General features: G+C 46.1%; 2 protein-coding genes across 6 annotated transcripts; one reads left to right on the top strand and one right to left on the bottom strand.

Annotated features, from left to right (window-relative positions):
* Nucleotides 1-804: 804 nt before the first annotated feature.
* LOC4814159 (protein phosphatase PTC7 homolog) lies at nt 805-2818 on the bottom strand. Its single transcript, XM_001354220.4, has one exon. It carries the CDS (start codon nt 2520-2522, stop codon nt 1581-1583), a length of 942 nt encoding a protein of 313 aa, XP_001354256.1. The 5' UTR covers nt 2523-2818; the 3' UTR covers nt 805-1580.
* A 917-nt stretch (nt 2819-3735) lies between these two features.
* pns (DENN domain containing pinstripe) lies at nt 3736-11233 on the top strand. 5 transcript variants are annotated; one of them, XM_015186975.2, is made up of 15 exons: nt 3736-3839; nt 4147-4639; nt 4701-4810; nt 5162-5574; nt 5645-5934; nt 6002-7073; nt 7143-7349; nt 8007-8187; nt 8269-8608; nt 8675-8804; nt 8878-9128; nt 9203-9348; nt 9427-9545; nt 9614-9990; nt 10050-10468. In XM_015186975.2, exons 2-15 carry the CDS (start codon nt 4375-4377, stop codon nt 10466-10468), a joined length of 4320 nt encoding a protein of 1439 aa, XP_015042461.2. In that variant the 5' UTR covers nt 3736-3839; nt 4147-4374. The 5 variants fall into 5 exon arrangements, with proteins under 5 accessions (XP_015042461.2, XP_001354257.2, XP_015042460.2 ...); XM_001354221.4 differs by having other exon boundaries at nt 3743-4088; nt 10050-11233; XM_015186974.2 differs by having other exon boundaries at nt 3743-3897.
* Nucleotides 11234-11841: the final 608 nt, after the last annotated feature.

Here is an 11841-nt window from a genome sequence, read left to right as displayed (position 1 = left end):
AATAAGCTCCGCCGCTGAATCCGGTCCAGCTCCTCCTTCTGACCCGTGCACCTGAGCAGGGACTGACTTTTTCTACCGCCCGCTTGTTGATATCTAGTACTGTCGCAATATCCTTCCGCGTCTCTCTTTGTTTAGCACGCAGTGGCGTGGGTTTGGCTGGGCGTGTCAGCCCACCCACAACTCCGACGATCTAAGTGAATAATGTTATGGCATCTAGATGGCCCTGTTTATTAATATCATCCACCATACCCTCTTGGGTGTTGTTATTGGCGAATTTTGGGGTAAATTCGTCAGGAAGATATGGGATAGAAAATCTTGTTTTTACTATTTCTTTAATTGAACGAATTTCTCTTTCGATGGCCGCTGTGACGTTCGCAGCCGGAGAAAATATTTTGGGGAATTGTGCATCCTTTTTGAATCAATTTAAATGCCACGGTATATATATGGGGCTATGGCTGACGCCATTTTACACGGTATTTTATGGGGTTAAGCGGCTGTTGTTTATACGAGACGGGAATTCATGAACATTCAAACAAAACCAGTTGCCAAATTAGCACGAATAAACTGTTTAGTTAGGTCGAGGAAATAGCATTTTTGTCGCATTCATTCCCAGTAATCGTTTTCATTGGCTCTATTGTTTTAATTTTGTATTAGACTAGTGTTAGGAAACGTGAATTGCCATGGTTCCATGGTTTATGCGAAGCATAAATACAAGAAAAGACCTCTTTCCATATGCTTGTGCACACGTTTGACCATGAATTTATCAAAGCAATTAGAGACTCGAAATTAACACAGTTTGATTGGTTGTTGTTTTCAATGAATAATTTTATTGGGTCGCAAATATCAGTGAGTACATTTCGACAGTAAATTTTGTTAAAGACAGTCGCCATTTTTGCCTGGATATAATAAATCCTCAGTTCAAATAATTCGCATAGCATACCATTATGCACTTCGACTCCTCAACGCAATCCATCATCTACTCCTCCTCCTCCTCCACCTCCGCCAGGGTTCGGGTTCGTTTCGCAATTTATTTGTTGATTAGAACGCTACTCTACTCCTCTGTCGGGAAGCCGTCGCTGACGACAAAGATCATTTCGGCCTGATAATTTTGCATTTATTATAATTTTTTGTTTGTTGTTTTTACTACTTATAGCGAGGGTTATGTATACATTTGAAGGCGTTGCATTCGCTTTGATTGGGGGCGTCAGGGGGTCATTTTTAACGTTTAGGTCGCTCTCCAGGATGCGCGTTATTTAGTTTTTTTGTGTTATTTTAGTATGAATGAATTTGGGGGTATGGGGCAAGGGGCAAGGGGCATGGGTCATGCAATTCTGTAACAATTAAAAGTGGGGAAGGGAGGTGTTCGTGTCGTTGTTGTTATCGTTATGGCCATCGTTCGTTCTCGTCTCATTCAAAATATCTCAACACTAAGCTTAAACATTAGACAGAACCACGGAAACAGACTCCTAAAAGCTAACTAAATACGTATGAGCTACGATTAAACATTAATCACTAAGTTTTGGAGACATTGACGGGGGGACATTGACGTTAAGGGAACATCTCTCGACTATGAGTTTTTTTTACATTGCAACAGTGGCCAGGACGACTGTAATGTCATCTGGCTTGCCACCGCGTGCCTGTATATTGTTGCGACGAGCGCTGAGGGCAAAGGGCGAGAGGAACTCGCTGTTGAGGGACAGCGTGCGGGCCATCAGGGCCAGGCTGTTGGCGGTCATCTGTAGCTTGACGGGATCGCGTTCGCCCTCCACATCGCGCAGCACATCCAGCATGAGGTCCTCGGGCACATTGTCGAAGACGCCATCGGTGGCGATGAGTATAACATCGCCATCCTCCACGGGGAAACTCATGGTGTCCGCCGACTCGGGGCTATCGCTCAGCACGTTCGGGCCATGGCCGGGCGGGGGCAGGGATAGCTGGAAGGGCGTGTTGAAGTAGTGCTGTTGCTCCTCAGACTTGTGCACCACCTCGCCCTGCCTCACCACCATGAAGCCACTGTCTCCGATATTGGCAGTGTGCACCGTTTTCGTCTCCCGATTGAGGATTAGCACGCAGGCAGTGCTGCTGCCCAGAATGGGCTTCTTCTGTTCCATCAGCTCGCAGTAGCTGTACGCCAGCAGATTGACGGGTCGCTGCGGGTTAAAGTGACTGCACTGCACCAGGCGCTCGCATGTGCGCATCAGGAAGGAGGAAAACTCGCCCGGATCGATGCCGTAGCTGCGCCAGCCTCCGACACCGTCGGCCACGCCCATAACATCGGCCTGCTCTGTGGATGCCTTGAACCAGGAGTCCTCGCCATACTTTCCAGGCTTGTACTTGTGGCGCAGGTTGTCCTTGGCGAATCCACAGACCACAGACACGAAATGTGGCCGCGGTGAGGCAGACTTGAGAGCACCTTCGCCACCCTTGCTGGCCGCAGCCCCAGTGGCAGACTCCAAGAGTGTGGAAAAGCTGCTACGCAGGGCCCGCGATATCATACGCGATGTCCAGTGAAGCGAATGCATCGCTCAGAAAACTAGTGTGGTCTCGTGGTTTGGTCGGTCGCGTCAATTTGGATTTTCACTTTCGTACATATAGATATCGATTTTACAACTTGTCGTGCATGAAAAACGCGTCGTTTGGCATCAGTCGCATGCCCCGCTTTCGTATCAATAGCTTTTTCGGTGATTGAACTCACAATTTTTCGAATTTTCTAATTTACGTTCCAATTAAATGCGAAATGTTATGTGATACACTTTTTATCCACACCTCCGTCAAATGTCACTTTCGTAGTGTTCAGCAGCTCATAATGATTAAACGAACTTAACCCTCTAAGTCGCACACTTTTTAAACAGGTGAACAACATGAGCTAAAACACGGGAAATATTACTGTCCGTAAAATCTTCTTGGAGATCCATCCTAATGACCCCTAACTACCTCGATATTTTGCATCTTAACTTTGCTACAATTCTTCAAGTTTCATCACTTTCATGGAGTGTATTTTAACACCCTTTGGTCGACAATGGGTTAATCGTTCTCTGTCCATGATCGGAATTCATGTTCCTCGATTTTGATATTCGGTTTAATATTACTAGCTAGCTAGAGCTTTCAGCCCTGATCACATATTTGTATCCTATTGATAAATCAATTTTTCACTAGATATGCTAATCTTAAACTCTGTTTTTTATAGAATGTTTATGAATAAAGATTTAAACAAAAAAGGTCAAATCACAAAACGTAAGTGTGCACGGAATGTTATGTCATTGTTGCTGGTCAGCTGTAAGTATGTACATTTGTATTACCTATTTTTGTAAATAATTTTTTAAGTTGTGTTTGTTCCCAGCCGCTGAAACGTAATTAGTAATGAGCTTCTCTCAGCTTGAATTGTTTATTGCCTATTGACGCCTTTGATTAGTTTCCTGTATATGTATCTCAATTCCGATGCAAATTCTTGGTCTCCGTAAGGAATTTCATTGAGATAGCTTAAATTTGTGACTGAAAAATATCTGCATTCAATAGAGCATATCTAACAAACACTTCCTCAATTCTATTATATCCTTATATCCAAGGTATGCAGAATGTTGCTATTTTTCCGCACATGCTGCTGGCCCATACATTCTAAACGGTAAAACCCGATTCAAGGAGGCAATAACCGATTCGAAGAGGGAAAAATTCATACCGAAATGTACCGTCTCGTTTTCAAAATATTTCTGAGGGTAGATGGTGTATTTCACCAATACGTGCGCGGTCACACTGTGCGAAGTGGTTGGTGTTGTTTGTGTGTGTGTTGGTAAACAACGAAGTTTCGTGTCTGTGTGTGCCAATGGCACTAGCCCCCAACTGTAATTATTGCTCTTTGTTGTTGGTAGTGGTTCTTCCCGAACACAAGAATTGTTGCTAGTAGGTTTCGACCCAGTTTTAAACGCGAAGGCTTGAAAAGAAAGCCACCTGAACAGTCACAACAAACGCGAGGTGGTTGTCGAGTGTGGTGTTGTCTGTGGTGGTGTTGGTGTGTCTTGTCTGTGTGTGCCATTGGCATAGAAAATTTTGCATATACACATACAACACAAGCACACGCACACATGTAGAAAGTAAAAATAAAATAAACCTAAAAATAATAGACATATATATAACATACATATATTGCAGATACAAATAAAATTTATCGACTCACGGTGGCGTAGAAATTTGGAAAGTGCACAAAAGTTGCAGAGTACATAACGGTATTACATACACATCGCTGCATGCATGTGTGCGTGTGGAGGAGGAGTCTCAATGGTTGTTTGATGTTCAGTTTTTGGAGCACAAACAACAATATTAGAAGCGAACGACGACGACGCCGCTGGCTCGAGCCGTAGGAGTTTTGGAGCTGAAGCTATGACGACGCGTGACAATGTCGTTTCCAGTCGCTTGTCCAAATTGATGCTCAACAATGCCACCAGCAGCAGCACCACAAGCACCGCCACCACCCACAACGGCCAGACGCCTGCCTCCATGGTGCAATCACCCACATCGCCTGGAGAGCAATCCGAGTTGAATCAATTAAAGCGCGATGCTGATCCGCAGTTTTCGCGCTTTGCCGACTATTTTGTGATATGTGGCCTGGATCTAGACACGGGCCTTGAGCCAGATCGCTTTGCAGGTGCGACTCCATCCCAGTGATTGTTTGGGGAGAAGTACTAAAGACTTTATTTTTTTTTTAGGGGACAATCTGCACTGTTCGCCCCTGGATCGGGCGTACAAAAGCAAACCCCTGGCCCACTATCCCGAACATGTGGCCTGGAACCCCTTTGATGCCCATGGGATATGCATGGTAGGTCCCCACTCTCCCCATCCTCTATTCTAATATTCCATATTCATATGCTCCATAATTGAGCTCAATTGGTTGCCCTTTTCGATGAAAATTCATGCTTCGCTGGCGTCGTGGTCGTGCTCATTGATACGATTGTGGAGTGGGGTAGGAAGACGAGACTGAAGTAGCATTTTTAATTGATGCCACATTGCCATCAGCAAGCAGCCACGACGATGACTACGTTGTGTAGTCGACTTTTTCCCTCATTCCATAATCATCTTATCATCAAATGGATCTCTAGCCATCAATGGATTTTATTTATAACTTTTGAGAAATTGTCTTATCTAACGATTCGTATTTCTGTGTCTGTAGCTCTCGTTGCCCCAGGGCCTGCGCTTTCGTACCCAAAAACACAACATTGAGCCGAGATTCCATTCGTTCGCCACCACTCGGGAAGATGGCAAGCGATGCTATGGCTTCAGTCTGGTCTTCTACGAGGAGATACGTAATCGAAATATTTGCGGGGCCATCCACACGCTGCAGTCCATGTTCATTACGGAGCTATCGAATGGCCAGCAGACGCATTCGCTGAGTCGCGTCAAACAGGATGGTCCTGTGAGCCGTTCCCTGCCGCGACACTTTAAGGTGGCGGGACAGGCACCGCAGTCCGCACAAAGCTACTACGACATCAATAAGGATAAGTTGTATGTGGCCAAGAGCATTTCGCTCATTTGTCAGGCTCCCTATGCCTTTGCAGCGCAGATATTTCTCAAGAATCTGTACAGGTACAGTGTAGGCAGGAGCAGGAGGCTTTTCTCTGGAAACAGTATTAATCTGTTAACCCGTTCTTTGTAGATGTCTTCCACGTCAGCCTGGTGCTGGCATCAGTCTCGAGTCCTATGTCTACAACATTCTCTATGAAGTGATGCTACCTCAGCCGGGCAAGTCCATTCGCGTTTATTTGCCCCCCACAGAGCCGCATATGGCGGCCATCGCATTGATCCTGCAGCGTCCGTTGCTGGCCACGGAATTACCGCTTCTCGATTTCCCTCTGCGTCTGCTCTTCAAGTATCTGGGCGTGGAGTGCGTCATACAGCTACTGACATGTGTGCTGCTGGAGAACCAGGTGCTGCTTCGATCTACAGGTAAAAAAAGGATGCCACATCGCTTTATTCCTCATTCTTGATTTCGGTTTCCTTTTCTCTTTTAAAGACTACCAAAGACTCATGATTGTGGGCGAATGCATAACGTCTCTGCTCTTTCCATTTGTTTGGCCTCATGTCTATGCCCCCATTCTGCCCGCTGCATTGCATCATTTCCTGGATGCTCCGGTTCCGTTTGTGATGGGATTACATGCCGGATGCGAGGCGGCGCATAAGATTGGCAGCGAGGCGGCCCTGTGCTTCGTGGACATTGACAAGAAGCTCATCCAACTACCGGAGGAGATGCCTGTGTTTCCCCACAAGCAGGATTTTATGGCGGAGATCAGTTCGGTGCTGGACAAATTCGAGATTGAGCGAGATCGCGACCAGGAGCCCAGTCTGAAGAATGGCTATGCAGGGCGTGGCGGCAGTGTAGGAGGTGGCGGCGGCGTCGATGCCATGATCTCGAGCTGCACCTTGCCAACGGGCCTGCAGGCGGCACGACGCAGCAAGGAGCGCTTCCAGCAGCTGCAGGAGACGGTGTATACGCTGTCCGGACCCGGGCAATCACCGGGTGGGGGACCCGTGGACTACCAACCGCTGACCGCGCATCCCTCAAAGATCGATCATGTGCCGCGGATTGCTGATTTTCTACGCCGCAAGGGAGGCATTAGAGGCACTCAGGGTGGGTCGCCCGTGGGCAGTCCCACTGTTTCACTATCGTCCTCCCCCGTGGGTGTTTATCACGATGTGGATGCAGTGGATGCCACCATGCCCGTACCTAGGCGCACGGAGAAACCGAAACTCTCGGTCGTGGAGCAGTACTACCAGGATCTGCGCATCAATAACTCTGTGAGGGAGGTCTTTCTCAATCGCTTTGTGCACATGTTCCATGCGTATGAGTATTTCGTAATCTATCCGAATCAGGCCAAGGACGAGTGGCTGTCGAATCGCGAAACGTTGCAGAACTTTGATAAATCGTCGTTCCTCTCGGATCAGCCGGAGCACCATCGGGCGTTTTTGTCGCGCTTCCTTGAATCTCAGATGTTTGCCACGCTGATTGATAATAAAATACTATCCATGTGGGAATCGCTGCCGGATGAGCAGCTCCAGCTGTTTGATCATCGCGTGAAGCTCTTAAGGTAGGTGTTTTCCCTTACCCCCTTAACCCTGAGATTAATGTTTTGTTCTCCATCTCTATTACGAAACAGGCGCCGCCATGGTGAGAACATGATCTGCGCCACCAGCTATGAGCCTTGCGTTCTCAGCCAGGACTCGCAGCAGGGCTTCGAGAAGCGTCTCAATTGCATTGACATCGAGGTGACGCCTCCCAGCGAGATTCTATCCAATCGAGCGGCATATTTTCGCAGCTTTCCGCTGCTGGAGAAGGGCGTGCTGAACCAGGAGTGCGCCTCGAGGTAGTCCCCTTCTCTATGATATGCATTTGTTTTTATTCCACAGCAGCACGCCTACCCGCCCCTGACCCCGCCCCAACCCCGAGCTAACTCTTGCACTCATTCCAATAATAAACCTACCCCTCCCCAGCCCCCCACACCCCCCCCCCCACCAAAAAAAAAAGGAAAGAAAAATGTACCTAAGCTCCCGCAAAGGCTAGCAAATTTATGATATTATCTAATGTTAGTTATACGACACCATATATACCATAGAAACTAGTAATATAGACCATAGAATGTATGTACAGTTTGTTCGCGGGGGAACTTCACTCCATTTCCTTTTAGTAATTTATTTGATTTTTCTATCACTTAACAATAAACTCTGCATTTCTCAAAGCCTTAATCGAGACTTTGTTTTGTTTGTTTCGTCTTTTGTATCTCTCATTTGTAATCATTTCTGTTCTGTTCTGTTTTGTTCTATCGTTTTTGCATGCTTTGCACATAATAGATCACATCCCTAAACCTGATTTCTTTCGAACGTTTTCCCCACTAATCCACCTATATATATGTTTCTGTTCTCGAATATCAAAATTCCAACTAATTCATTCGCGGCTAACCTTCATAATTCAATCAAAACAAACCAATATCCTCCTCCAACCCGCAAACCACCGGAAAACACAGAGGCAACAGTTTGCGGCGGGTTAAGAATGGGAATAAATGGAGGGCCAGGGAGATATCGCTGGACCAGAAGGCCCCAAGCACCAATTCCATCAATCGATTGTCTGCCAATCTGACCACAGCGGATGTGAGTCCGGCCTTGATAGCCCAAGCTAATTGGACATTTGTAGAGCGTCTTCTAAAGGTAAATACAGGAATGACAGGATCCCCTATCCTCAAAGCCCTAATATCCTAAAACCATTCTGTTTTTTTTCCCCTTTTTTAGGACATAAAATCAAAGAGCAAACGCATGCTGCTGGAGAAGATGGGCAATGAGGCAGTGGCTTTGGGCCTCAAGGGTGATGGCATCGAGGAGAACACTCTGATAGCCAGCATGTGTGATCTGCTAGAGAAGATCTGGTCGCATGGACTGCAGAATAAGCAGGGGAAGTCCGCACTTTGGGCGCATTTGCAGGCCTACATTGAAATGCAGGAGGCACGCATTGGCGGCGAAAGTTCCGGTGTGGAGCAGACGGCTCCAGTATCCAGCAGTCCAAGCAATAAGATGGCCATAGCCACAGCATCGCCAGCACTGGCATGGAATGCAATGCGCAAGCGAATGGATTGTGAGTTCACAGGACATCCAATAGGTTTCTCTTCATTTACATATGTATATCCCTTTGTCCTTTCAGATCTTTCTACATTCCAAACGGACTTTGATAGTCCGCCCAGCCCCAACCGCAGTCGTTCGCGTGATCGCAATAAATTTGTGGGCCTGGAGCAGCTGTGTCCGCTGCCAGAGTCCCTAGAGTTCGATGTAAAGTAAGTACATTGTATAAATTCCCCTTGCACCATTTTATTGACTGACTGAAATTCTGCTATGAAAAACGCACAGAAACGTATTGGCCATGGCTGATATTAAGACGCACATTGGCTATACACGCGCCTGGGTGCGTCTCTCGCTGGAGAAAAAACTGCTGTCGCGACACTTTCGTACTCTGCTCTCGGATGAGAGCCTTCTGAGGTCACTGTATAAGCGCTCGGCCTTTCTGCGCTGCGAGGAGGAGAAGGAGCAGTTCTTGTATCATCTGCTGACCCTCAATACCGTGGACTACTTCAGCTTCACCAACATCTATCCCACAACGAGTAGGTCCAAGCTAGCCTTAGCCGCTGTCTGCTATTGCCTTACCCTTCTCTCTCACCTTCTCTGTTGCCCCCAGAGCTGCCCTATCGCGTTGTCATCTTCCCCTCCCGAAAGTACGGCTCCTATCACACCTCCAGTAATGTTTGGATCATGGTCTCGGGCACCATGAATGAGACACAGCGGGTGCCAGTGCCCAAGGGTTCCCTGGAGTTTATTTTTCATGTAAGCATTGACTCAGAATATTCGAGTATAAATATATATATATATATATATATAAAACCCTTTCCTTTCATTTGGCAGTACAAAAACCTTGGCCTCTTGACAACCATGCGCATTGGTCACGACAATTCGGGGCCCAGCCACAAGTGGCTCGTGGAGCAGGTGGTGATGCGCAATGAGGTCACCGGACACACCTACAAGTGAGCCAGAAACAACTCCATCCAAATAGGTGACCCATTCTCAATTGAAATGTTTCGCACTTTCGCAGATTCCCCTGTGGCCGATGGCTGGGCCGTGGCGTGGACGATGACTCCACAGAGCGTTTGCTGGTGGGCCAACGCATCTCGACGAGTGTGAAGAATGCCGAGCTAGTGCCGGACACCCGCACGCCGCCACGCACACGCAGTCCCAGTGTGCAGCGCCAGGAATCGCTGGCGCCATCGGAGATCCAGCACCAGTTGGGCAATTGCGTGAATGTGATTGTCAAGTGGCACTACAAACCGAGCAGGGACCGGGATGTGGGTACTCTAACGAACCTCCTCTGCGGCGATGATGGCCTGGTCAAATGCCTGGAGCAGGTGTTCCTCTGTGGCTTTCGTTCAGCACGTTTCTTTGGCAGAAATCTCTACATCTGGGATTATTTCAGTAAGCGAAAGGGCCAATCCATCTGTAGATTCGTATTTGAACCCTTATTTCCATTTAAGCCAAGGTTAAAGAGCTTTTTGAGCAGAATCTGCAGCTGGAGCTGGAGGACTCTGCCTCCAGCATGGACTCCTCCTTCAGCAATAGCAGCGGCAGTGGCAATAGCCTACAGCGTCGTGAGATCACCAGCATCTGGCGTCTGTATGTGCAGCTAATGGACGAAATCAACGGCACGGCCCTGGGCAAAGATGGAAAGTTCCAGCTGCTAATGTGCCTGAGCCTCCGAGAGCATCTGCTAACGCGCCTCATCAAGCCGATGGCCCTCACCAAAGTTACCCAGGAGATGTACGACGAGGAGAGCTTTCTGCGGCGCCGCAATCTTCTCACCTTTTTCATTCAGATTCTGGAGCCGCTCGACGACTGTCACATTGTGCTGGAAAACTCCATTACCCAGGGCATACGCATTCCATCTCAGTGCTGAGATGAGTCCGATCCGACCGATCCCATCCAAATCTCCTACGACACAGAACTCACTTCAACCCACGGAAATTGTTTTGCAACCAGTGACCTAGAGAATACTCATATACATATGCTCTTAAGGAATCTCGGAAATACTCGAATTCGTTGTTAGATTTATCTAAGAAATCCTGCCCCTTATATACTCATCCTTAACCTTATCCTTATCCTTGCCATTCAATCCATTATATGCTTGCCAAGAACCAAGTCAGACATACTATATAGAGAGCAAACCAAAACGAGAAACGGGAAACCGAAACCATGAGAAAATTGAAGCCAAAGTCGAAAGAAATTCCTTATCGAATTTTAAGAACATTTACCGTGCAATTAAGACGTTTACTATAACAAATTCTAAAATGTTGTTCAAAAATCTACATATACATATGCATACATATGTACATACTATTGTGTGCGTATGTGTGTGTATGTGTGTGTATAGCTAGCAATTAAGATATTCCAATATTCTTGGTCAATTCCAAAGTACACTAATTTCAACGGTAGCTTTTGACTTAGTATCTATTTTTTTCTGTTTACCAAAGAACTATTGAGCTATTGTTTTATATTTTATATTTTATTATTTTTTTAAAACAAATGCAAGAAAGATATACCAAAAAGTGTTTTTGTTTGTATTCCAACTGTACGTTTACACTTTTGAGCCAAATAATGTTTGAATTTATTACCCTAAGACACTGAAAGTCAATAAATATGCAAAAGACAGCAATTATATTAATCAGCGAAGATTGAACTAAGAGCAAGCGCAAGCCTAGCGTCGCCGGATATGCGGTTCCCTTCCCGAACTCCACAAGCTTCATAGTGATGCTCGTACACAGATACGACGGCGAGAGCGAGAGCGGCACTTGATTGATGGCAATCTTGTTTAGCTGCGAAGATCTATGTACGTAACATTTTGTATAGCATGGATTGCTTGGAGTCAAGCAATTTGTTCATATTCGCATATGAGGGGAACCTTTACCTCTAGAATATTTTCAGCAAAACTTTTTGTCATATTTTCAAACAAACAACGACGTGAAAAACAAAATGTAGAAGGAAATTAGTTTCACTGATTGAAATTTAATGTAAAACGTGGTTTAAACTATTGGAAAAATATAAATAAACTTTGCAAAAATAAGGACATATACCCCTGAATTGAAAGTGCAATGATCTGAATCGCATGAATCACCCACTCCCGTTCATTTGCATTCCGTAGAACTCTCTACTAAAAGTTTAAATTTAAATGATGTTGAAATTAGACACACTTTTAAAGAATGCCCTGCAATATCAGACGAACTTTTATTTTGTATATGATTTATTTGGTAACTTTTTTCTTAATATAGTCCA

This window comes from Drosophila pseudoobscura, chromosome X (genome assembly GCF_009870125.1).
Source record: "Drosophila pseudoobscura strain MV-25-SWS-2005 chromosome X, UCI_Dpse_MV25, whole genome shotgun sequence".
NCBI lineage: Eukaryota > Metazoa > Arthropoda > Insecta > Diptera > Drosophilidae > Drosophila > Drosophila pseudoobscura.
The sequence above is the reverse complement of the archived record's forward strand: the minus strand, read 5'-3'. Positions and strand labels throughout refer to the sequence as shown.

Bases quoted from the DNA above. Each gene is read 5' to 3' on its own strand.
- LOC4814159 (XM_001354220.4), bottom strand. From the start codon at position 2,522: ATGCATTCGCTTCACTGGACATCGCGTATGATATCGCGGGCCCTGCGT.
- pns (XM_001354221.4), top strand. From the start codon at position 4,375: ATGACGACGCGTGACAATGTCGTTTCCAGTCGCTTGTCCAAATTGATG. The intron at 8,609-8,674 runs GTGAGTTCACAG...TTGTCCTTTCAG, and splicing joins AATGCGCAAGCGAATGGATT to ATCTTTCTACATTCCAAACG. The intron at 9,546-9,613 runs GTGAGCCAGAAA...GCACTTTCGCAG, and splicing joins GTCACCGGACACACCTACAA to ATTCCCCTGTGGCCGATGGC.